Source organism: Anopheles coustani, chromosome 3, assembly GCF_943734705.1.
Source record: "Anopheles coustani chromosome 3, idAnoCousDA_361_x.2, whole genome shotgun sequence".
NCBI lineage: Eukaryota > Metazoa > Arthropoda > Insecta > Diptera > Culicidae > Anopheles > Anopheles coustani.
Genome location: NC_071288.1, coordinates 60,310,883 through 60,337,632, shown reverse-complemented (window position 1 = coordinate 60,337,632; position 26,750 = coordinate 60,310,883). Strand labels below are relative to the sequence as shown.

General features: G+C 45.0%; 1 protein-coding gene across 1 annotated transcript; it reads left to right on the top strand.

Moving 5' to 3' along the window:
• The first annotated feature begins 444 nt into the window (after window positions 1–444).
• Window positions 445–5,688, top strand: LOC131258694 (knirps-related protein-like). Its single transcript, XM_058260064.1, has 2 exons — window positions 445–522; window positions 4,078–5,688. Exons 1-2 carry the CDS (start codon window positions 445–447, stop codon window positions 5,686–5,688), a joined length of 1,689 nt encoding a protein of 562 aa, XP_058116047.1.
• The last annotated feature ends 21,062 nt before the right edge of the window (window positions 5,689–26,750 follow it).

Below are 26,750 nucleotides of genomic sequence, written 5' to 3'. Positions count from 1 at the left end.
CAATTAAAGTTCCCTCTTTTTTCCATCAGCGGCAAACAATTTTACGAGTAACAACACATAAACATCTAGTGCGCCAGCCGACCGATTTTGAGGGTGTTTAAGTAGGCAAAAAGTACAAATTTAATGGTGGCACCCCAGAATTCTGAGCTCGTAAACGGTAAATCATAGGGTATTGCCATCGAGCAAAAAAAAAACCGTGCGCCATGTGCAACAATGTGTACGCGCCGTGGTGGCTTTCGCTATGGCCTGTTTATTCCGGAAGACGTGTCCGATCGTTTAAGTGCCCGTTTGGTTGGTGGCGAAACAAGTTTCACAGTTTTGCGTTCGCTTTTATTTTCCACAGCTTCGTAAAAATCGTAAAATCGTTCTAAATAATAATTCTTACCGCGTGCCTTCCCACACCACATTATTTAATCGCTCTCTTTCTTGCACGTTTCCTTCCAGATGAATCAGCAGTGCAAAGTCTGTGGCGAACCAGCGGCCGGGTTCCATTTCGGTGCCTTCACTTGCGAAGGTTGCAAGGTAAGCAGTCGGGCCTGATCCGTTCATGTTTCATTATAATTGTGGGAACAACGGCTCCCCGGAGCCTTCGCACTGCATTTGTGACTCCGTATCGCTGCCGGATGTGAAACCCTTCCCAAACTAGGCGAATCGTTCGCCTCGAAGCACGACTCCCAAGTCCAATAGAGAACGTCGATGTTTTGTTCTGCAAAACGGCAGAACGCCTGCTGCTTGCCGAGCTCTGCGGGATTGGTAGGATTGCCATCCATGCCAAAAGGGCTGATGAATCAGCATCAGCACACCGCGGGGCATTGAGTGACAACTATATGTAGTTGCACAACGGCTCTCATTTTTGGCCCGCAAGCGTCAGCATCGCAGCAGACAGACTCGCTCATCCCATGCAACACCTACATGTCGTACGCTGGCTTAACTTGGCGCTGAACTTGGCCCCGTGCCAGGCTCGATCAGATTGAGCCGGAATTGCAAATCGCATGTCGACCGCATCGGATCCTTACCGTGGGTTCATCATGGCTGCTCCCAGGTTCCATGTGTACCAAACTACATTTTAGTCGTTAATTAACATAACCGTTTACTGCAGCTAGAAAAGGGAGCTAAACGATTGGCGGATTGTCAGCGGAAGAAATTGTCTAAAATAGAAGTGAGGTTAGAAAAGCGTCATATGAGTCGAGCGATTCTGTTTCGAGATGTTTTGACAAGTGACTTCAATAAATCAAGTCTCGGTTGACCATTAAACCATTCCGATAGGGATAATTCTGATGATACTCAAACTTCTTTAAACCGTCGTGGTAGTTGAGGCTTTTATTTATTAGCACTCTTCGAGAGTTAACCGGTTAGTTATTTGAAGAAAATGATCCAGTCGATTTTTTTTTCAAAACAGTGCATTCCAAATTTCACTATCTACAGCGAGCACAATGTTCCAATTTATCGTTGCACAATGGCTTGCGTGAATAAAAATCTGTAGCAAACCGAGGGTTACACGGATGGTACGAACCATCACAAACCAGTGCGAATGCCATCGAGGCTGGCTGGATAGGTGTTCTGAAGGTCTCCTCGACAAAGGTCTCGTCGGCATGCGACGGTGAATCTCCCCCGCGGTCGACCGTGCGGCGATGATGTGGGCTATTTTCATAACTATCCGAGCAGTGCCTCGCGATGTGCCCTGCGGCGTTTCCCAGCGATCGTCGAGCGACGTGACCATCCGTTCGGCATTTCGGGAGGTTTTAGCGCGCGACTTTGCGCTTCAGGTGCCTCTACGCCGCTACGTCAGGCTCGGTCTGCAGTAGGGAGCTGGAGTTAATCTTCTTTTAAAATTAAATTACCAATGACAAATCAATGTGGGCAACGATTAAGCAATCGCTCGTGCGCAAGTGGATGGGGGTTTCGGCCCTAATTGAGCGACATAGAGAATGCAGTGCAATCAAAGCTGCAGGCGGCTGCCAACAAAGCCCGCTGTGCGGTTTCCACTCCAAACGGGCTCCATTTTAGGGCGATTGGGCGCCTCAGATCGATCACTTATGAATGCAGACGAGCGAGATCGAATGATTCGCCAGTTATGCGGAGCCACCCAGCTATCTAGCCATCTAGCTCCCGGATCATCCCCTCCGGATAAGGCAGGTAGGAACAAGCGATCGACGAACTGCATCCTCATCGATTTCATTTCTAAATTGTCATCCTCTGTTGGGGTGCTTGGCGCACGGTATGATGGTTGTGCCACAAATGGAGGGAAAACTAATTCAAAATCGACCAAATCAAAACATATTGCAATGCGGACGACAGTCTGCATGTGTCCATCGCGAACCAACGTCACACGGTCTGCTAGGGATGCTTGGCATCGTACCGCACACAAAGTCGATTTGCCTCCCATCTCCGCTCGTACGCTCCTGGGGCTCACACAATGACAACAAAATTCAATCGTACCGTTGCACAACAGATCCAACCCTGGCAAAAGAGTTGCAAAGCCCGCGTCAACGGCGGTAGCACTGGAACGATTGAGTCTGCACTCCGGACAGGCAATCATAAAAATGTCAGCAAGTCAACTCAATAGCCCACAGCGATGGTACCGACGTTGCGCCGGTGCACTTCACAGATGGCCGCCCGTTTGTCACCAAGACTACCGTTTTGCTGGCACACAATAGGCGAATGCGCTGCCCGGCTAGCAAGAATAAGAATCGGCTCTGGAGCAGGCGGCCAGCGGGCGGACGGTGGGGAAATTTACGTGCCCGTATCACGACATACGGCGACCCTTATGCGACGATGACGGAACGTCTTTCCAAACCGCGGCTTTGGCTTGTGCGTGCGCCTCATCCGGTCGCGCATGCCGGCTTCTTCAAGGCCCTTTCGCTCAATTGCGTCTTTGGGCAATCGAGAAACAAAAACACATACACAAAACTGCCTATTTTCCGCTAGTGCCCGCACAAACGATCCGCTTGATGATGGATCGAATCACCTGCTGTCGCACACGGTTGGTCTAATGCCGTGTGCAATACTCGGAGACATTTATCGCGATGAAGTAAACTGCTGCGCACTGCTTCCCGCGTTTCGTTACAGATTGCTCAATTGAGCGCTATTACACAGCGACGACAATGCGATTGTTGTCTTTCTACCGCGAACCTACTTTTGCGTTTCAAGGCCATGTTCTAAACGCACCTATCGTGACATGCATAAATGATATTCTTTTGCTCCGTGATATCAAATTAAATCTGGTTTTATCTCCACCGATTAGCTACACGAACGGCTAGACATCATCCTTAAAATTGCTCCACAAAATTACGCGATGGACAACGATGCGGCCATGATCAGTGATTCTTCAAATAATTTGATAAACGCATCCGAGGTTTACGCAACTTTTGACTAATATACGATAAGGAAACTGAAATAATACCGGTTGAGAATTTTAAGAGTTTGAGCTCTGCCTATGTGGGAATGTTTGAGATGATCTGGAGGTCCCTGAAATATACAAATCAATATTTGGGAAACTCATGAAGGTTACATTCACTCACAAACCCTCTGCTTGTTTACATGAATGCATCCATAAATGTGACAAACAATGCGATCGCTTATACCGAGCACATCCAGCGATGTCTGTAGAAAGTGAAATCTGGCCTCGTGTCGTAGATTGCCCATTAATTATGGCATCCCAGAAAAGGTGTTCCTCCAACACGCGCTTCCGTTCGAACGGAAAATGGATTCCGCGCCTCGACCGCTGTCCCACGACGAAAACCTGTGAATTGGTGCTACTTCAGCCGTCGCGCGACGACACGAGTGCTGAAATCATCGGACTCGCTCGACACCGCTGTAGGTGGCTGTGAATTTGTGGAATGCGTAAAGCTGTTAATCAATCCACAGCGGTGGCACTTTGCTTTATGTGTCACACGAAGGGGATTTTACCTTTCCGTTTGGCAGATGACACCCGTCATGGGAAGATGGACGCTTTTGACGGCATTCGACATCAATTTGGCGTTCGGAGTGGAGTGGCAGAGCACAGTCAATTTCGGTTACTTCCATCCCGCACTAACGCATTTCATTTTTCTCTTTCTTTCTTCCCCTCAATCATAGTCTTTCTTCGGCCGCTCGTACAACAATCTGTCGTCGATTTCGGAGTGTAAAAACAACGGCGAATGTATCATCAACAAGAAGAACCGAACCGCCTGCAAGGCGTGCCGGTTGCGCAAGTGCTTGATGGTGGGCATGTCCAAAAGCGGTTCCCGCTACGGGCGCCGCTCGAACTGGTTCAAGATCCATTGCTTGCTGCAGGAGCAGCAGCAGGCCGCCCAGCAGCAGGGCAACCACCAGAAGGCACCACAGTCGGTGGGCATGCACGCCGGCATGTTCCACGGTGCCTACGCGCACGGTATGTACCCGCGGCCACCATGCACCAAGGAGGAACTGATGATCCTCGGCCTGGAGGAGTACAGCAAGCACCCATCGGCCTCGCCGTCCGTCAGCTCGCCGGATAGTCATAACTCAGATAGCTCGAATGAGCTGCACGACCGCCGGAACGCGCTTCTACGGCAGGGCAAGCTACACGACTCGCCGCTCAACAAGGACCTCTTCCTGCCTCTGCCCTTCGGGGGGCTGCCGCTGATGCCGCCGCCCGGTTTTCTGCCCTCGTCCCATCTCATGTTTCCGGGCTTCCATCCGGCGCTCTACTCGCATCCACAGGCGGGCCTTCTGAAGCCGGCGGACACCCAGCACCTGACGCTTCCCAGCTCGCCATTGGCCAACAACAACAGTCGCTTCACGCCGAACCACAACCAAACGGAACCGCCCCCACACCCACACTCCGGGGCCGGAAGCGACTCCGGAAAGTCGCCCGATTCCTTCTCCAAGCGGTTCATTCTGGATCAGGTGCTCGAGTCGCAGCGCTGCCCAAGCAATGGCACGGTCGGCAGCGATAAAGAGGAGCCGGAGCCGGAGGAGGTCGTGCCGGCGACCATGACCCCGCCGCGCTCTCCCGTCGTCGTCGTGTCCGTCTCGCAGTCCTCTTCCGGCGGACGACAATCGCAGGCTTCTTCGGGACACGGCCAATCGCATAATCACCACCATCACCATAACCACCAGGACAACCCGATCGATTTGAGCATGAAGACAGGCAGCAGCTGTACTTCAACCGACGAGCGGCGATCCTCGATGTCCGGCGCCGAGTCCAACGGTTCGGATGATGAGGCGCACGTCGACAGTCGTCCTCCCTCGGCCGGTCACGATAAGTACAAGTACGCCATGGCGGCTGCAGCGACGCCTCCCTCCAAAACTCCTCCTACCAACACCACCAACAGCAGTAGCAGCAACAACAACAACAACAACAACAACAACAACAACAGTATCAGCAACAATCACAATCAACACCATCATCACCAGCGATCGCACCAGCACTCGCCGCGTCCACATGCCCTCTCAATGTCTCCTTCGCCGACTCAACTACAGCAGCATCGTGCGTCTCCACCACAAACCGAGTCTCCGGCCCGTGTTCAGCATCACTACCCGCCCACCCACCAGCGCAACCACCATCACCATCATCAGCACTCGCAGCACCGGCCACGTCACGGGCACCATGGCGGAAGCGGAAGTGACTCCGAGCTGGAACCCGAGGAAACCGAGTACGATCGCGAAGTGAAGCGCATGAAGCTGACCGGCACTACGCCGCTGGATTTGACTACCAAAGTCTGAGGTGGAAGTGTACTGACCCGCGATAAAGGCCTCGGTCATGTGTGGTGCAATCTAGGAGTAGTTCAGTAGTCGGCAACAGCCCGGCTACCGGTTTGCGGTCCATCCGAGTCTTCCGGACTGACGCAAATTGAAAAACTTCCCAGGAAGTCATGTTCTGGTTTAAACTGACCGTTTCTGTGCGATAGGGTAGCTAAAGTAAGAACCAAGATAGCTGCAGTTGATTGACCTGCAGCACTTTACCAAAGAACGAAAGTGCTTATTCGAATAAACGAACACATACGCGAACGGTGGCCGTGATTAATGTAAATATTTTACAACTTTACCTAAACCACCACACGCGCCCACGCGGTAGAGTAAGGTAGCAGATAGTCCAATTTAGTGAACGCGGACGCGGATTACGATCGGAGCGCGCGTGAAAAAGGGAGTATCCCATGACAACAGACTTTGGCGGTAGGCAAATTATTTTCCGATCGGGAAATTTCCGCCTCCATTAGCAAACCCTTGGCCCGGGCGAATATAAATCCAGCGCAATACCAGCGTGGGTTTCTCGGACAAGGGGGTATAATACATGTGCCAGTATTGTAACGATCATACCTACATTACCAATTACAGTGTACGGTTCGGGAAGGACACCATGGTCAGTAGTAGAATTGAGTTGTTTTAAACGCAAGATCACTTCAATTTACTCCTCGTCAAAAGGAAAACGAAAGTGCATGCATGTGAAACGGGACTCCTCAAAAGTGTTAAAAGCAAATGGTGCTCATGATCACGCAAATGTTATGCGCACACACCGACAGCCATTGTGCGATAGTTTACATAGCCGCTCCTCCAAAGAGCTTGGGTCGCTCATGCCTCGAAGCAGCAACTGTTGTGGATAATTTTAATAATCGGGATCGTAAAAAGCAAAGAGCGCACGGACATTTAACGCCAAAGTTGCTACCGGAATTCCTATGCCACAATAAACTCCAGCCAAGCTCCTGGCGCTGCTCGAGCTGATGCGCCGCGGACGCGATCGAACTCCTTGGTTCGCTCACTGCGCTGCCAGTACTTAGTAATAAACGCACCGAGCTGGGAGTTGATTAAATGCATACAAATTAACGTTCGCTTTTCTTCCAATATCATCATCATTTTTCATTGCTTCGCGCCTTGTTGCCTCCGCTCCCATCCTCCGTTGCTATCGCCCTGAACTTAACGATCGGGAAAATATATCGTTCTCATCCAGACCAGACTCCCAACAGCAGAACCAGGTTCCAAGGGTTGGTAAAGAGTCCGTAGCTCTTCCTCTTTCCGCGCTATAAAAACACATAATCTAGAGCTACACAATCGGGTACTAACACCGTCAAATCCTCGAGGGCATCAATTCGAATAAATCTGTTTCGCTATCTGGCAAGACATTAAAGGCATTCTTGGCAATGATGTGCAGTGCAGAGTCTATCGTCCATATTTCTGTGGTGCAAAGAATACGCCTGCAGTAAAGCGCAAAGCCTACAAACACGTACACTAGATCATCGTTAGCATTTCTACAGTAAAACAGTTCACACTCCTCTCAGATTTTCCTCGGGCGTTATTACAGAATATCCGCTCCTTTTTAGTAGGAGTCGTATATACGAAATCACAAAGAAGGCAACGATCGTCCTCTGACCCTTGAAATGGAAAAAAAGAAAAGTTATATGCGATTAATTTATTCTTTGTACAGGCCTCAGCGGTGGATAATAGTTTAATTAAATCGAAGCATCGCACATTTTGACCCTATTTATAGTAACTTTACAAATGATACCATACAGGCAATACGCGCATACTGTGTTTTGTTGGTTATTTTAAATCTGAAAAGGTAGCTTAGCTTAGTATAGTAAATATGCGCAGAAGGTCGCTGTTGGAAACATTGATAAACTTAAATGCGGTAACAAACATAAGGCGATTACATGCGATCATATCGAAGACCAATCCACCAGCAATCAAAACATTGTTATTTAAGATCCTGAGTAAACTTTAAGCGTAGGCATTATTCAAACTATTGTTCGTTACTAAAATTATACAACATAAAGAAAATGTAGGAAATAAAACACAAATTTGACAAAATGTAAAAATTGTTTAGGTTATCTTCAATGTTTATGTTATATTATTGGTATTGAATTCACCTTGTTTTTCGTTAAACAAATATCACATGGTGTATAATTATTTTGATCTTCTACAGGTACAATTTGTATGAACCTTCTTCTTCTTGGCGTAACGACCTCTTGGTCATGCCTGCCCGTTAAGGGCTTACGAGACTTGTTTCCCTATTGTACGTGGCTAGTCAGTCCTCTCGTACAGGGTAGGGTCCGGTCTCGGTTGGGATTCGAACCCACGCCGTCGAGATGGTGAGCCCCGGCGTGGGCCGATTTTCTAACCGGCGCTACCGCTCGGCTGTCGCGGACCCCCTAATTTGTATGAACCCTGGCTCTCACTTCCTTTTGATTTCAAATCATGCTTTGTTTTAGTAAATCTAAGCATGTTTTGAAAGTTGAAATTCTTGTTTGTTGTGATCATATAATTTTTTTATTTTTAGGAAAAAAAATAACTACGATTCGCTTCAATGCCTTCAGACTGATAAGTATGAAAAAATGACATATTTATACTTGGTCATTCATATTTAACGTTGTGTTTAAAGTATTGAAGTAAGACGGAATATATTATGTCAGGTTTCGGTCGAGTTTAATGAAAAAGTTTAGTAGATCTCCTTTCTTAACACGTTCATTTATGTGTGACTTTATTTTTGTAAACTAAGTCTGCTTACGGTGCACACTAAAATGTTCGATTACACTGTTTCTCTGAAGCGTCCATCCGCGATTGACAAATCTTGATACGATTCGTCGGAGAAACCACAAACGTATGCACAGGAAACGGTCAAATTAATGTTTCTGTACGGGCAGGTCTTCCTTTCCGGCAGTGTACACAACTTTCGTTCCGTGTGGTACTTACGGACACAACCGGCAAACGATAGCGTTGAAGCAGAAGACTGTTGTGCCATCTGGGTGGCATAGGTCACACGAAATCAGGCTCCACTTTTGGAGCAGTAATCTGCCCGGTGTGGCTTTGGTTGTAAAGCTGTGGAACGAAGGCGATTCTCACGCACTTTTCGACATTTGATGACCCGCGCCCGGACAGCAGATAGAAAGAAAAATGATTCCAGCGACAACGTTTTCCTCGTTCGCGCACAATAAAGGGGCATTTATCTCAGCCCTTGGTACCCTACACTTTGGACTCATTAGCGATTTAATTTCTCCCGTTTTCATTATCGAAGGAAGTCATGAAACACTTTCCAATGATTCCGGCTTTTCACTGAAATGCATGCTGTTATGGCACGGATATGGATGAGATGACGAAGTTGATTTTTATTCGTACAGCAGGACCGCAAAGCATTACTTTACTTCCAAAACAAATTCACTATGAATAAAACACACGAACAAATATTGTTAACAGCTATATGTTCTTTTTACTGAAATATGCAAAGCAAAGCCTCACGAACAGCTATTAAATAATGATTGATCAGTGTAATACTATTTTAAGTCTTTTCCTAAAAAAATAATTTATGAATGTTTTCGAAAGCTTTAATTATCTTCTTTATTTATCTTTAGCATGTTCAAACCATCCACCTAGATGATTTATGTTGTTGTAAAGTTTGTAAAATAATTTCATAATATGCTAAACAAAATAAATGCCGTTACTTCGTTACTTCGAGAAAATATACAGATACAAATAGGGATATGTTGGAAAAACGAAGAAAAAAAAAATCATTAACAACACTGAACTCCTGTTTTGTTATAAAATATATTTTTCGCAGCATCTACTTAATCTTTTCCTCTAAATACAACGCTATGCGTTTTGTTATGTACGGATTAAATCCAATGGACCGATTAGGAATGAAATGAAGGTGCAACGGATAACATTTCCGCGTCGATCAATGCCTTTTTTGAAGCATTACGAATGTGATTTAATGATCTCCTGAAAAGGAAACTGTAAATAATTGTCATGAATGTTTCTCTGAGTTGCAGAGCCATTGAATTATTGCCTGAAAATATTTTTCCGACGCCCTGGATTGGTTTAAATAAATATTTTATGGACATCTGTCCTTCATTTTTATATCCAATGTATTTTGATTCAAAAGAAGCCTATCAGTGGATAATCCATTTAGTTAGGTTTATATCGAAAAGTATTATTAAAAAACATATTTTTTTTCTCAACCTTTCAACTCTTACGCTGTCTCAATCATTCCATACATGAGAACACGCAATCGGTAGGAATAAAAATCATACGTGTTCTCAACAGACTAGTGATTTATGGTACAATCAGTGAACTTGATTGATTTCATGCAATACTTATGAGATCGAAGCTCCTCGTTTTTCTTAACGACGAGGACGAGGACAGGTTATTTGAAGGTTTCTTCCGAATGTTGACTCTAGCTTGTAGACTTTCTTGTCTGGTAGGTTTCAATTTCAAATGGTCTCGGGTGCTATTAACTAATCATTTGAATGTTCTCCTAAAATTAAATTAAATAATGACTGAAATAGGTGTAAGATTTATCTTAAAATGGGCTTATCAAATGATTAATTCTTTGTAAACGTAGGGCATAATGGTTCAAATGAACTGAAGATTGCCTAGTGAAAACCGCACATTTAATTGTTGGACAACAGCTTTCTTTCGGTATGTTTTGATAAAGTGCTCGAGCTGCATCAACACCATCCCATGAGTGTCGCAAGAAGTGTTAAACAAGCTTTTTGGTTCAGGGATCGGCTGAATAAGTGGCTAATTTGTGACCATTTAAAATCGCATTGTAAGCTGTACAATATCCGCCCATACGCAGATGAATTCAAGCGCTAATTGATTACACCCAAAACATGTCGGCGTTGCGTTTTGGGTTCGCTTTTTGTGTCTGCCCGAGAAAACCACCGCCGGTTGGGCAGCAGGTTTGCTGTCATGAAGGCATCGGTAGAAAAAGGAAGCATTGGGATAAAAAGCAGGGTGAACAAGAAAACCAGAAATCGCTTGATGAGCGTTCATAATTCGTGGACGCCTCTTCCACCGGCGAGTGTGCGGCGGGAATGCGGAATTCAACAAACTCGAACGAATAACACCATTGCGCGACCAAAGGTCAGATGATAGATGCGCAAGGAGTCATCGCACTGGAAGCCAGCGTCATTCCGTTACACTGGAGTTCGTGTCGCTTCACCTTCCGAGCTGCGAATCAAACTCATCCCTGTCACGGCGGTGTATCAGCGGTGCCCTGTAGATTCATCATGTGAGGCAGAGCAACTGGAGCTCGGTTGATGGTTTGCGTACGGGCCAGTGTGTCTGCTAGTCTGATGACTGGGCTGATGTTGGTCCTACACACTGCGAGACACCCGAGCGACCTGGAGCATCGGGCGAAATTATCAATTTGCTAGGGAACTTTCTTCGCCCCACGTCGATTACTGGTTGGTGCCGAGGTCTGCGTCTGCGTCAAACGTTGCCGACGGTCCGCATGCACTTGTGTGAACTCACCTTCTCTAAGGCAAAATTGCCATAAATTTATTACAAATGAAATGAAACATAAATTTTCCCGTGAAATATTGATCAGCACGTATCCATCGTTTTGGACAACCCGAAGAACTGCACTGCCCCCGATGGGGCACGGAAATCGAAGCGTGAATAATATCACCCAGCCAGTGCCAACGGACCGAAGGGGTCGCGGGGCAACGGTGGTCGCAAGCGTATCCATCTTGTGGGAGTCTGTGCACATATGCTTTCGCCGCGCATGCAGCACATGAACTTTTCTCCACCTCGACTTTTGTGCCACAAAATCGCGCCCGAACGAAAGCCCTGTGGAGCACCCGATCGGGAAAATTACACGGAAAATCTCGCACCATCCCCTCGCGGCCACGGAGCCACGCGGTGCAGAAACGTTCTCAAACGGGGTAATACATGCTTTCCACGTTAATCTCGAGCAATTCCGGTCGAGCCCGGTCCCAAAATAGTAGAACCTTTTTCTACTGAGACCGGCGTCGGAAAAATTGAGATCAGCGACGAACCCGCCCTCCCCCATCGCCGACGATCGACATACACGTCCAGTAAAACATATCAAAATCGTAACCGGCGTGAAGAGAGCAAAGTTGAAGCATAATTCACCCTCATTTCGTAATAAATTGCGCTCAATTGATCACGACAAACTGACTCGTTTCGGTGGGCTCGGCCCGCAATCGTGCGACTCGGAGGTGTGCAATTTGATGCTAGACGTGATGCTCTCATTTTGCATGATTAGCTGTTACTAAATCGGATCATCTCCATGCTCTACACCCGTAATCGGTCATTTAATGTGTTCTTTCTGTAAAACGATTCCATTCGCGATCCAACGCGATCCATTTGCGCAAGTAACTTTTTCTTGGCATTCTTCGTCCCAGAGAAAGTCGATGATCCTTTAGTACTTTTTCAAGCTAAATCAATGCAAGTGACAACAGAATCAATACACCAGACAAAATCTTAATAGATCACGTTGGATAAACATACTGCCTTGAAAGAACAATTGGTAAAGTAGCAAATTAACCTAAAACACTTGATTTATAAAAATTAGCTTTCATACAGTTTCTTCTATTAAACGTTTTATCGATTAAAGATTCTCCCAAGGTAAAAACCGATCAAACTATGTCCCAACACCGATTCCCCACGCCACACAGGAAGTTCCCGAAATGCCGTTTACTTTAGGCTACCGCCGAATCGAGAAGGAAACAACGCACACCAAAACTACGCTAGTCCAGTTAGATAATTTCCTGTGTAGCGTAACTTCAATCGTTTTTCCCATCGTTGCGATCCGGGCAGGCGTTCCGATACAATAAATTATTGGATTCAGCTTAACCCGGCGAGGGAAAAGAATGTGGTTTAGTTATTAATTGATCCATTACGATTCGATTGCTCACTGGATTCGATGATTTCCCTCCAAACAGTAGCCAACAATACCGTGGTGCCGTGTGCCCGGACCACCGTCGTAATTCTCGCCATTCTGAGCACAGCGTAGTTCCAACGCGCCCGGGTCAAAAGAGGAGCCAAGAAAGACTGCCGAGCGTCTATGAATGAATCGAAAATTACGGGTTACGCCTGAGCCAGCGCTCCACGGTGGTACTATCAGGTGCCCTCCAGGCCGCTAGGTATATAGAACCGCTCGTAGAACCTTCCGACTGCTGCAGGCGCCCTTGTCCCGCGATGGCGCAGAAGCGCACCGCGTTGATCTCTTTCCATGGGTTTCCCCCGCTTTTTCTACCGCGAGAAACAATTTGGCTTTATTGATTTTTAATTCGTTGGGAACCGAGCCAGCGAATCGTCAGAATTCACGGTTCAATTAGATAATCTATTGTTAAATATAGAGAATTAGTGCTCGCGTTTTGCCTCCCCGCATTTCGTGCCTGAGAAATACGCATCCTAGATTTGCGAAAGGGTTTTTGAGAGCACTGGTTAGAAAGCGTTCCCAGCGCCGATCGCACTTACCGACGATTACTTGCTAGGGGGTTATGTAGAGCGTATCGACCATCATAAAGGTCTTTTTTTTTATTGAAAAATTCTCTTTGAATTGAAAGGACATTTCTTAGTCGATCTTACTATTTCCAGTTTTCAACCACAACTAAAATTTATCGCATTTTACTTTAATAATTTTGTTGATCATTAATTAATTAGCTATCAGTAACTATAAAATTAATAACTCATTGTGTGATGATTCAAACGGGTCCGGGAAGAGGGTAATATATAACATAACTTACCTAAAAGTTCTAGCCTTCGAACTAAACGAATTATGATTAAAATAATATAATAATATAAAATGGGATCGAAATATTGACTGTAAAATCAAACCATCCGGTAGCGACCAGCGCACAGGTAATCTGATGCAGGGAAAAGTTTTACATAGGGCTGATGAGCTCTTTCACTGAACCTATTCATGTTCACATCTGGTTCAATAGCAGCCACAAAGCAAGTCTAATTACAGTTAAGCGCCTTTGATGCACGTGGTACCGCCTAGTTAGATACGTTTCATCGATTCCAGTGCTTCATTAAACGGGTCTCAAGGCCAGCCCGGGATGCTCTTGATTCCACCTCTTTTCGGTAGCAACTTTTTGCCCAGCTAATGAATTCTTTGCGCGAGATAATTAGCTGCTAGCTCAAGATGCTGCTGTTGTGTTAGCGACCATTTTAGACGAAAGACTTTTCTTACGGGATTCGCATATTTAGACATTGAAAATGCTCTTATGGTACAAGAATTCCTCGTTATCTTTTTATTTTTTATATGAGTTGACGTTTTAACAGAGACACATAGAGAGGACGGTCCGTTTATGTTGTCGAGATAGTTAAATAATTCTAGCATGTTTTTTTTTTAATTCAAAACGGCTCCTGGTGGATAGAGCGGTTGATTCATCGCTACCACCAACAAAATGCTACTAGTCTTGCGTTATTGTTCACACACAATCAGCGAACGCTGGGACCCGTCGACCGGTTCAAAGGCTCTTGCTACCGGGTCCAGGTTATCCATGGTTGTGGAGCAACAATTCGATACAATTAAAACCATCCAATTTTGGAAGGGACGCGCGTCCGGGCTAATCGATTTTTGCCAGCGAACAGATTGCGCCGCACCGTGGAAAATCCGTTCACCCCTGGTACCGGACCGGTTCGGACTCGAGGCTCGGACGTGGGCTCTAAGTGCGCGGATGCCGAAACAGCATGAGCAGCAGAGTGGCAAGCCAGTGTTTACGTTTTTCCTGTAATTTAGATAAAGCTTCCCAGTTCACACGGCTCGTGCTCATGGTCCCGGGAATCGTGGAGGAGAGATTCCTAAGATTCGACTTCTGGCTCAGCTAGAAACGTTGTGGCTACACTGCTGGTTGATCCAGTTTTCCGAGCCGCGTTTGTGGCGGGCCACCCTACTGGTGAAAGGGAAACCCGTGTTAGAGAATTCGAGGAAGTGTGCTTGGGGCTAGCGACGGCTTGTAATGCTCTTGATTTCGGTAATCAACTACAATTCAACTATAATTTCGGTTCTTCCTCCATCAAATGTAAAATGTGTAATTATCACCACCGTGAGCGTTAGATCTGTCAGTTTAGGCTGTGAAGTCAAAAGATTCCGTTTTTCTACGCTCACTCAGACAACTGGAAAACGTAATAAACCAGATAGCATTTGGTTTGCAAGTAAAAAACTTTATTAGTAAACAAAGTAAAGAGTCTGATGAAAAATTATGCAAATTTCAACAATAAATCTAGCCAAGTCTAACTCTAAGAAAGTAAACTGTTTAACTTTAAACTGTTCAAACTGTTCGAAGCCTCAAAAAAATTAAAACTACTTAAAAATATACAGATTTCAGTTTTATGTAGAGCGAAGACAACAATTTATAAGAAGAGTATAGGCGTTACTTATTAATCAAAAAGAGACAACCACTTTTAATGTCAATAAGTTCATAAAAAAAAGTATAATACTGAGTCCGAAAGGTATTGATACGCAAAGATACAATCAGAATATCATTAACGATATACCGCATTACCTCCAATACAATGTAATACTGGAAACATGGGTGAATTTTAAATTGATAGGAGTGCAAAAATTATAGTTTATCCTTTGGAAAAATGAATCATGAAAACCATTACAATTGACCGGATGTTATGTCACAGTTTGATATGGGGTAATTATTTTAACTGGATCGTTTTTAACGAATATCGATGGTTTGCAAAACAAAAAAACAAAAAACTGGAAACCCGTAAATTTCAAATGCATTGACAAAATTAGTCGTAACACGTCATGCCTTTAAATATTCGGTGGTTAGCCCGAGCTATTATTTGAAAGATTTTCACAATTCAAACACTCCACCTAGATTTCGAAAGACCGACTGACATTCACACCCCGTCCGATTCTAAATGGAATCGCAAAGACTAAAATGCAACCCGCCAAAACGCCCAGTGTGCCACGGAAACTTCAAAACTGCGTTGGAGGAGCTACGGCGTTTCGTCATAATTTGATGGCTGATGATGGTAAATTAGACTAGGCGGATGTAAACGGTGCCAGCGTTGGAAGCAAAAGGTCCGCGATCCCTGCCTGTCTGGCTGGCAGGCTCATCCAGGAACGGTCTGACACGCGCTTCGCAGCCCCGATCTGATGGACGGATGGATTGGATTGACTGGCATCCCGTCGCCCAAGACATCCATTGCCAACTAAAGCACCCGCAGACACACCGGAATGGCTGGTGATTCATTCGAGACGGCTTTAAGGAGCGTTAAAAACAGGCTGCGCGCGAACTACATTCCCACTGAAACAAACTCTCTCTACCCACGCGTCCGACAGTTCGTGCAGTCGCAATGGTTCTCATGGCGTGCATGTTTTCGGGCGCACCGTGAGGACGCTCCAGTCCTCACACCCTTACCGTCCGTCAGAGGAAGGTGCCATGGACGTTGAGAGTGCGGGGGCGGACGAAGATGATGACTGTTAATTTTATGCTCCACACTGGTGTTTTGTGGTGTAAACAAACCCGAGCCAAATATTAAATTAATCTTCGTAAAGGTGCGTCGAACTCAACGTGACTTCTTTTTCTCTTTCAGGATAAACGTACATCGACGAAGATCAAAATGTACGTAGTTCCCGTATCTGAATATGTGAACACTAAGTTTCAAGGAAAATAATATGAAGAATATTGATTGGTTGACCAAGCTGGTTTTTGAGTTGCGAAAATTAAAGTAGATCTGGCGCGTCGTACTTGGGGCTTGGTTCATGCTTCAGGATATGCGAAGTGATCAACATGTAATTACGCTACTGAGAGCTAATTGCTATTGTCATGTGTCGGTGGCAAAAACAAGGATTGAATTTTCTTCTACACACAGCAGACAACAGTGGGTTCAAAAAAGAAATACTCCAGCTTTAGGATACTTTAGCGTCTTGATGATCTCAGAAAATCTTAGCCGACAAACAAGCAGTGCACACAGCACATTGTAAATTTGGACATCGTCAAACATGGAAAAACGAACAAACGTAAAAGAGAGATGCTACGGTCCGAAAATTAATATGTCCACAACAAGTGGATGTAAATTTGGTTACTCAACTTGAGTCACCTTCGGTGACATCGAACTCTACACGCTGTTAAGATCTCTTGAAACCATGCCGACCATGCTGCGGGCGAAAGGAGTGAAGCACAGTTATCGTAGAGCAATCGAGCATAATTGGGCATTTTGGGGAGAGTCTTCACGGAAAGGGTTTCCAAATTACTCGAGTACACATGGACGGCTACCACCGATTGATTGACAACTCTATACCACCTACCTGTTAACTCGTCGATCAGCGTGGAGGTTGCTCTTGGTTACGTCAAGAGTGAAATTTTTTAAAGTAACATGTTCCCGGAGTGCATTTTAGCGATAACTTCTTCAGCATGCGGATGGTTAGTAAAAACGGTACACCCAATCGAGGGGGTTCTTTAACACATAAAGTATTATAATTTATATAGTATTTTCTAGCCAAATTAAAGATTTTTATTTTAGATAACTCTTATTATCTGTTGTCAAAACAATCCTTCCGATTCTGGATCGGAAATATGGTTCAGGGTATCATCAGAGTAAACGTTAAATTTAAAACGTTAAGACACATTTCATCACAAATTAATTATTATCATTACATTTACCAAGCAAGACAGATTTTGATATCTGAATTGTAAGATTATAGATATGAATAAGGCGTATTTTTTTGTACCCTAAATCAGATCGCATGTGGAGTGTGACGGTCATTTTAATATAATTTATTTCTCTGAACCTAACACCTATTCCCCTGTGTTTCATCTTCCCATAGCGACGAATCGGAAGGGTACATCAAGCGTTTAATCAGAGAATGGAGAAAGGAAAACCAACAACACAACGGCATGTCATGGCGTCGCAGGTGAACTTAATAGAGTAATCATAGACCACATCTCACAGCGGGTTTGCGAATGATTGCTTTCGGGGAGAGCTCGTAACCCGATACCAGCTCGTCTTCGTAGCACAATTTACAGAGGAAGCCCTTTCCGTCGAGCAGGAAGTAACTTTCCAGACTAATATGGTGTTTCTTTTCTTCTACCTTCACTTATCGGATGCTTTCTGTCCTTTCGCAACGGCTGCGTGGCTCCACGTGAGGGATCCAGATGTTGCCATTAAGATAACAAAATGGGGTCTCAGAACTCATTCCCGTGTACCTCTGACTCTAGACGGGAAGGATTGTGAGTTTTTTTTCCAGTCGTGGTGTGAATAAGTGACAATCAAGCTATTCGACCCCGAACATATCGACCCCTAAAGATTCAATCGAGGACCGGAGAGAAAGATAGCTCAAAATTCGAACGTTTATTCCTTCCCACTATCCAAATCCTATCCTGCTTAATAAGACCCTCGCGGTGCTGATGTGCAGAAAATGACCGCTCGAGCAGAGGCTCACGATGATGTAATGGGACACCGTGCCATAAAGTGTATCAATATTGTGAAACACAACCTGATTATAAACGATTGGAGCATCTTCTCGAAGATTGGATTCAAAGGAAATATACGTTTTACGAATAGGAATGGCCTCCGCTGGGACGAACGATTTTGGAGTCCCCCGCCAAGCCCAGCCAGATTGGATAGGAATCGAAATCAGCTAGACAAAACGGTCGGTGATGTGGATGGCTGCCGATGTGGCCCTGGATTAGTCGGCCCAATATTGCTTCGAATCGTATCATATTTTGAGATGCCCACCGCTGGTGTCGCCGGAAAATGTTGCTGGAATGTCGCTCTACCGCGGGCTTTGTGGTGCGGAATTTATTAATCGTTATAAATTATAGGAATTACAAGCCCCCGTGAACACGAATGGTTAAAATAAAAATATTATTTTATTTGATAACTCGACATGCGACAGGTTTCGATGAGGGGAAAGCACATCCTCAACCAGTGTTGTTAGTCAATTTGCATCTGAAAAGCGCTGGGATCATTGATGCGAATAAGTAAGACGGCAGCGGCATGCTCGTAACAGTTTCCGGTGCACGAGATGAAGTGTTAGAAAGAAGCGCTCTTCTATTTTGTCACATGCACGAGAAACTTGCATAAAGTCCTACTACGGTTTTAAGCTGCGTCAGCTTTCGTCCAGAATGGAGAAAACGTTCAGAAAAAAGAACGTCCATCGAACCGGGCTTCAAACAATTCAAGAAAACAATCATCAGGTTTTATCGTACGTTGCTACGCGTCCTTGTCAAACCGATCCGCTTAAGCACGTGTCCACTCCTACGGATTAGAGCAAAACAAATCGTCACGAGCGTGATATCATTTCACATTTCATTGAAATCGACTTTTTATGTAAATTCTCTAAGACACCGACAGCGCACCGACCGCGACGTTACGGACAGGTTCGCCGCATGTCGCCTGTCGTAGAGGGTGCTGTCGTTCCAGCCTCGGACGGGCGTTCAGAACTAGATTGGTGTTTTTTGCTCAGATCTTCTCGTCCAATATTCCATCATAACTACAGCTTTTCTGGCCACGAAATTAAGTGGTCCGAATAATGCCGCCCGATATTTCAAAATTAGCTAATACAGATTATAACGACTCAGAGGCAGTAGAAGCTCCCGCGGAAGGCACGGTGTGGAATTTCGGGACATTGAAACCTCCGCAAACCAAATAGCCCCAGCTAACCCAAAGTCGGGCAGGCATACAAAAGTGTATAAAAAATATAGCCAATAAATCACCTGCGGCGGAAACCATTAGAGCTAATCGATGTTTCTGTGGTCCATACGATAGCGATCTCAGCGACATATGACTTGCCGGTCATCATCGTCGTACGTTTACGCTGTCGGCTCAGCTCTCAGCATTGTTTGCCTTGTTTGCCACCGATTTCGCCCCGAAGTCCACTGGATATTTCCTAATTTATGCGAGCTGTGCGTTGAAATACTAAATTGATCCAATTTATAATCACATCCACGCGGCACCATTGGTGACACCGGCACGGAAAACAGAAGAGGTAGGCAAGCACGAAAGCCACATACATCCACATTGCTAGCGTTTAGAACACAGGCAAAGTACCTTGTTTATCGCGCGAACGCTATTAATTACCTTCGGGGGACCCCTGTTCGGCCCAAAACGTCTTCATAGCCGCTGGACGATTTAAGTAATTGCTTACAAATTGATTTGTCTCGTTTTGCAAATAAAATATATTAACTGTACTGCCTCCGGGAGCCTCCGGCTCGATCGATGTCCGAGTAATGGGCGAACGGGGGTAAAATACGTTTCACTCTGTCAAAGCATAGCGCGAACATGATCCTTGTAAGCGCCGAAGTGAACAGAGAGGTCGGTCTAGAGCTGGCCGTTGCTAACTGACATGCAACAAAATACGACTGACCTGCCGCTAAACACACGTGTACGCACAACTCTTGCACACCACGGGACTAACATGAAAGAATATTATCAATCCCATTTCTCACCGCGCAATGCAACTCCAGAGGCCGGAGGTGCGCTTCTGGACAGCTGGATTCCCATTTCTTCCCTGCCACTTTCGGTCTTGCGCTAATTCCTTTTCCGCACATTGACGCGAATGGCGAACCGCTTGCTCGGGAGGAGCATACAGCCTCCTTTGAAGGTGCTATCCCCCCCCCCCCCGTGCGGTCCCCGTGAGAAAAGCCTGTACCAGAATGCAATTATCTTCAGCCGGTCGCGCGCAGCAGTTGCTGAAATGAGAGATCGCACTTCATTAAAGTCTCCAAAGGAAGCGCACCGATGCTCCAACAAGAAGGCGGCCGGAGCACGAGTTCGGGCTCGGTTTGTTTATTTTATTTTAATTTGAATATCCCACCTCCGTCCTCCGATGGGTGGTGGGAAGGAGCGGGGTGAGGAAAACTCGCCCCTCGGCCCACTCTGGAAGCGACGAGCGAAATTTATGTTCATCGATCGCTGAAACGATTTCATCGTGGACGCGGGCGGCTCTTGCATGTCTCAGTGTAATATTTAACGACACCCGGGCGCGAGTGAGATGTTTTCAATTGCGATTATTAATACTGCTCGAATGAGAATCGTTCATCAAATTTCGCGATCCCGAGCCGAGTGCACTAGAACGACGATTTCCTGCCAGAGCAAATAAGATTCCCGGTTGCAGTGCAATTTCCTATCAGTTTCACGTTGCCTGTGCAATAAGGGCTGGCTCCAACAACATACAGCTCGTTCCCACTGGACTCTGGCTCAGACAAAGGCCTAAATTATTAGTTCGCCAGGATCCATTACTAGTATTACTTTCCACGATCGCTAATGGCGACTATTTCTCAGACATTGATAGTGTAACGACCCGACACTGGAGCTGGAAAATTGAAACAAAATCAACCCATTTGTCGACCGCTGGCGAACGGCACGCTAAAGCTCCCGCACACTGACCTCGCCCGTGGAGTATCCCTCCATCCCGACGCCTTTTAATGCAAAAATGTGTGAACGCGGTCTGCCACCGTCGTCAAACATTCGAGTGTAACAATTTGTCCGTGAAATTCCGACTGTTTACTTGAACCTGTTGAAGCGAGCGAACATATTTCGCTTGTAACAAAAGTGCAGAGGAAAATCATTGCAAAAATTAGGTTCTCAAACTCACTACAAAATTAGGTTAGCTAACAAACGTCTCTTGGGCGTAAGGCCTGTATCATCGTCAAATCCTTGCTGGTGGTTCCAGTTCCCAAGCTCCAAACCAGCTAACTCCTGCTTGATAGCGATACCCGAGATGGCTGAAGAAGGCTTAAAGCTCATTTTCCCACATTCCGGCTGGACATTAATACCGTTCGACTTATTGGAAAAACTGACCGGTTAGTAAACCTCTAACTCGTTTGCAAAACGAGCCACCCGTTGTAGCTGCTTTTCGTTTCTGTGTGTATGTGTGTGTGTGTGGTTTTGCGGTTCCTAGCGCGAAGATAAAAGCTTCCTCGACAGCTCCAATATGTCGAGGTTTCTTTGAAAACACATGAAAAATATTGATAAACACATTCGAACGATGGGAAAAGGCAAACGGAACGGCCAATGACTGGGAGCTCCAGCCTAGGGAAAGAGAAAGAAAGGCATCGACACAACATCATATTTAACACATGAAAAGCTTGACTAATTTGTTATAAACATGAATCACTTGTTCCTTGGTCCGCACCCCTACGCCGTGGTTTTGGTCGGCTTTATCGCCTGTGGAAAATCGGAGCCCACCGAGCCGGAGCACACTCGGTCCGGTGGAAGCCTAATCGGTCCGGACCGGACAATCGCACCAGTATTCGAAATATTTCATCATAAATAAGAAAAATAATTGCATGGAGTGCGCGCGCGAACATATTGGCTTCGGCCAGAACGGGCCCCAAACAGAACCCGCCACGCTCGTCTGTGCGCCTCGAAAAGGATGAGACCTTTATCATGTAAATATGCAATCCCGGGCCAAACCGATTACGGGCGAAATGCGGGTTCGCTTCAAAGCCACGAGTCGTCCTCGGCCGTCGTAGCCTTTGCGAAGCTTGGAAGGCATTTGGAACGCGCGTGTGCCTCGCGGAGACACGGTGCGGATTTTACGATCGGGCTCGGTGCATTGCATTGAACGTGAGGAAAAGTGGGGCAACTGCAAGGGTGTCATTGCGCGATGGGCTTAACCCGCGCGTCCTGCGAACTATATGGTCACAACTATTACAATGTTTATTGAAGTGAAATGTTGATTGCATCCGCCAGCGAGCTTGTTTCGCACTTGTTTTATTTTCAATATATTAATTTTAATTGACATTCATTTGAAGCGCGCAGCGTACGTACACCCCTCTGGATGCGAAACAAATCGCCTGCTCAGGCAGCACTCACGACCACGGAGGACGCGACCCGCGTGCTGGTAATTAGACAGCGGGTGGCTCCGAGTGTCATCGGCAGTTGCGCATATCGTTAGCCTCAAAACGTGTCCCAAAATCACTTGACACCATGTCATCGGAGGCCGCTATGGTGCGATCTACGACAGATATAAAAATAATTAACACCGATAACCGCGAAGAGCGTTAAGTGAAGCGCGCCATTCTGCAGCTCTTTTAGCTAATACCTCGTTCAGCTTTGAGTGTGATTTACATGTGTTGGCTTTAATAGAACTGCTGACGGATTTATGGATCTTGTTATGGTTTGTAACATATAAGATGTCTCCTTAAGAATCAATGTGCTTGCACTGGAAAAGGTCAAATGAATGGCTAAATAACAACAAGCATTGCATATTTATTTGTTATATAGTGACCTTACCATTGTTATATAGGTATTCGATTAGTTGAACTATTTAATACTCATTCATTCGATTAGAGAGTCTGTGGGAGGAGTTATTTTTCCAAGAGAAAATGTTACTACAATATTAACCTAATACTTTGTCACGTAGTTTTTTACGCTTCTTACTTATTCTTCGCAGCCTTTTGTTAGCCTCATATGTTTTGTTAAAGTTTATCATATTCTTAAATATATCTGAACCTAAAACTTTCAAACAATATTCTTATAATCATCATCGTTACAAATTCAGGAACGGTTGTGTTAAAATGCGTAAAACTGTAAATGAATCATTTGAACTTCAAAAGTAGTTTTGTAATTGATGGGATTGATTGTAACGAAACATTTTCAAACCACTTCTGTGGGTTTAATCCATGAGCTATGAAAGAACAATATATATTCCATTGCATAGTAATCGTAGCACTAGGTTTTGTTCATTTTACGTTAAATTTGACGTCTTAAGATCTATTTCGTAACAATGTTTTGTCTTATTTATTTATTCTCTGGCAAGCTTAGAGATGGAAAAAGTAAATATAGTAATGGCATGAAATCTTTGAAAATTTGCTTTTAGGTCTTCAGAGTTTGCTGATAAGAATATGAAAAAATTAAAAATCTTTAAAAGTTTTTCTTTTGTGTAAAATACTGCATTTAATAATTCCTTTCTTGCCACAAATATTACAACAGGATTATCATGAATGTTTGTCTAATAGATCTATATTTTACACGTAAAAAGCCTCCACTGCTTTCTATGCGCCCCTGCATCATATGAACAATTTATCATAAAGGTTATCCAAAGCCGATGCTGTTCTATTAATGGTGCATACTCAGCATTACGAGCTGATTGCTTCATTCCATCTTTTACTGTAAATCAGCCGGTGATACGTCAAAGGTTCATTACGGCTGGCATTCTTAGCTTTTTCCATCGTGCTCCGCTGCTAAGTATATAACTCATACACCCGACCTGTTAACAGCTACTCCTGCGGAGGCGAGCTTTCTCACGGTTTTCCCGAGACCCGTGATTGCTTCCAGGGCAGGCAAATTTTTTAATTGCTACTTACGGATAATTTCCGTTAATTTCTTCTACACACGCTCCCAGGGGAACTTTCCGCTTCAGCTATCGTTTACTCTTTCTTTTTTCCTCCTGGCCCAATAGTGCCGCGATCGCCTTTCAGGGAGTCACTTGGGCGCCCCCGTCGGATTTGCGGATCCTCACGTAGGGAGCTCCACCAAATCCAGATCCAGCAGGCCACAGCAGGCCAGGCCACCTGAGCCTGGAGTCTTTCATCTGCGCTTCTAATTAAATTTATAGCACTGCTTATCATTACGGGCGATCGATTTCTTGCTGCCGTTGCTCGGGCCGCACAGGCTACCTTTCGATTTTTTACACTCACCACCACCATCCGCCACCCGTTCGGGGAGCGTGCTTCGGGGAGCATGCATTTTTGCATGCACAGAAGGAGCCGGCCAGGGGACAGGGTTCGGGTGAGAATGGCGCATCATGTTTCACCAAATACCAATAAGCCACCACGGATATACAGCGAAGCTGATCGTTCTTTTTTCCTGTTATTCTTGTCTCCTTCTGAATGAATCATGGCTCCAGCAGGGAAAGAAGCACCGACGAGCACGATCGCGTCCGACTGCTTTCGGTTGATCCATGGCTTCACAAATTAGGAAACCGAATGCACCAATTAAACTGCATGTAAATCTTACGTCTTACGCCTTAAGACACAAGCGACCATCAGCAGCGTCGCAGCCAATACCACCGATGCGCAGCAGCGAACGTCTTGCGGATCGCTCGTTTTATGGTTGTCATCAATTTGTTTTCCATTGCCACTCCTCCAGAGGCCTTCCTGCGCCGACCGGCCACGCTCATATGCTCCAGCATAAATTTCCAGCATCGGTTTGATATTTTGAAATCAGTTTATTAAAAATTGCAGGGGGTAAATATTTACACTGTTATTTATATTATTGTTATGAACGCTGGTAGTGCACCCTCCCCCGGTGCAGCAAATCGCTAAAACCTGGCTGTCTTATACAGCTCATAAGCTGCGGCTGAATCTACACCCAGGCAGGCGCACTACCACTCCCTTTGGATGCGATGGATTCACTGGATTCGAGGGTTGGGGAGAGTGCGTTAGACCACGAGGTACGCCAGGTCTTCCGCAAAACAGGAACACTTCGTTACTCTTCAGGTTCCCACATCGAAGCCGGCGTGCCGGGTTTACAATATAGGGCCCTGGGAGCGTTACGATCGCGCGCGCGTTCCGTCGTGAAATATGAGAAATGTGTTCTCGCGCAAAAACGCGAACATACCGTCTCGACGATGAAATATAGACGCTACGCCAGAACCTGGGCAGCCCGGCCACGGATGGCGATGGGACGCGATTTACCCACACACGAACACACTGGCCGAACAAAGTATCCGTTCGACCTAACGCCTTGCCAACCGAGGGCTGGCCGTTTGAGTAACTGACTGTCCGAGAAATTGAAAAATTTAGATTAAAACCTTTGATAAGCGCACAAGTTATTAATATATGCGATCATATATTTGTTTTCGTGGAATCATTCGTGTTTACTTTGCTGGACACTGGCAAGGAGACGATCATCGTTTCTTTTTTTAACAAAAGCGTTTAATTCTGGTTTGAGATTCGAAAACCAATCGGTTCGCTGAACGGAATACATTTTTTCACACCCCTTGGGGTGCTGAACGACATCAAATAATATGGTTTTCGAGCAAATAATCAAAGGATATCGTGAGTCAAAGGAGCGTCGCAGCAAATTAGAAGCATAATACTGACAGATAAATCATTTTTTACAGGAAAGTGATGACGATTCAATTAATGGATTTAAAAAAAGTAAAAATACACAATTTTTCAGCGCAACAATAGTATCGTCTCAAAATTTTCATTGTATCTATTTCCTTGTAAGCATTTAACGTAAATTATTTATTTAAAGTTTAATTATTTATTGTTCATCATCAAAATTAAACATCAAGTTTACTAGAAATTATTTTTGTTTTTTTATAAAGTTTCTACTTACATTAATTCCTTTTGAATCATTTATATGTTACTGATCTTTTCAACGCCATTAACATTTTACCTTTTGTGCATGTGATCAAAATTTTCACTGAAGTTACGCCACTAAAGTTGGAAGGCTTCAAATAATGTAAAAAAGGCGTCACATTGAAAAATGCACAGCACTTTCATGCACTATCTCATGGTAATAAATGAAGTACATACAAAATATGCGTTTCTGAAAGGCTTAAATTGCATGTCCTAGTTAATGGATAGACATCAATAAGTGGCTTAGTTAGACTGTGGCGTTTCGTAAAGTGGACACTGGCCTGTACAAAACGGGTTGATATGATCGATGAAGCCAAAAGCACTCTATCCGATCACAGCCGTGAAAGCGGAGAGTATTTTCATCGTCGCTCAAAAAGAAAAAAAAGGGCTAAAGTCTTGTTACCATTCTAAGTTTACGTGAATCGACGGAAGAGCGAAGAAAACTCTAGCAGACTAGATAAAAAGCTTTTGATTTCGTGAGAAGTGTTTCCCAATGGTGATCAATTGTTCAAGACAACGTTACACGTTTGCACAGTTTGAGGCGAAATATGTTTACATGTCCAAAAGAGGACCTAGGTTCTAGTGCCTTTTTTAAGATTGCAGTATCCATTCTAAGATCACAGCACATGCAACAATACGATTTTGGGTAGCAGTAAGGTAGTCGTTCCTTGTGAAATCTACTGAGTAAAGTAGAATAACGTTCATATCAAACTAAATATACAGTTTGATATAGCTTGCACTTTTCATTTCTTTTGTCTC

Bases quoted from the DNA above. Each gene is read 5' to 3' on its own strand.
- LOC131258694 (XM_058260064.1), top strand. From the start codon at position 445: ATGAATCAGCAGTGCAAAGTCTGTGGCGAACCAGCGGCCGGGTTCCAT. The intron at 523-4,077 runs GTAAGCAGTCGG...CCTCAATCATAG, and splicing joins TCACTTGCGAAGGTTGCAAG to TCTTTCTTCGGCCGCTCGTA.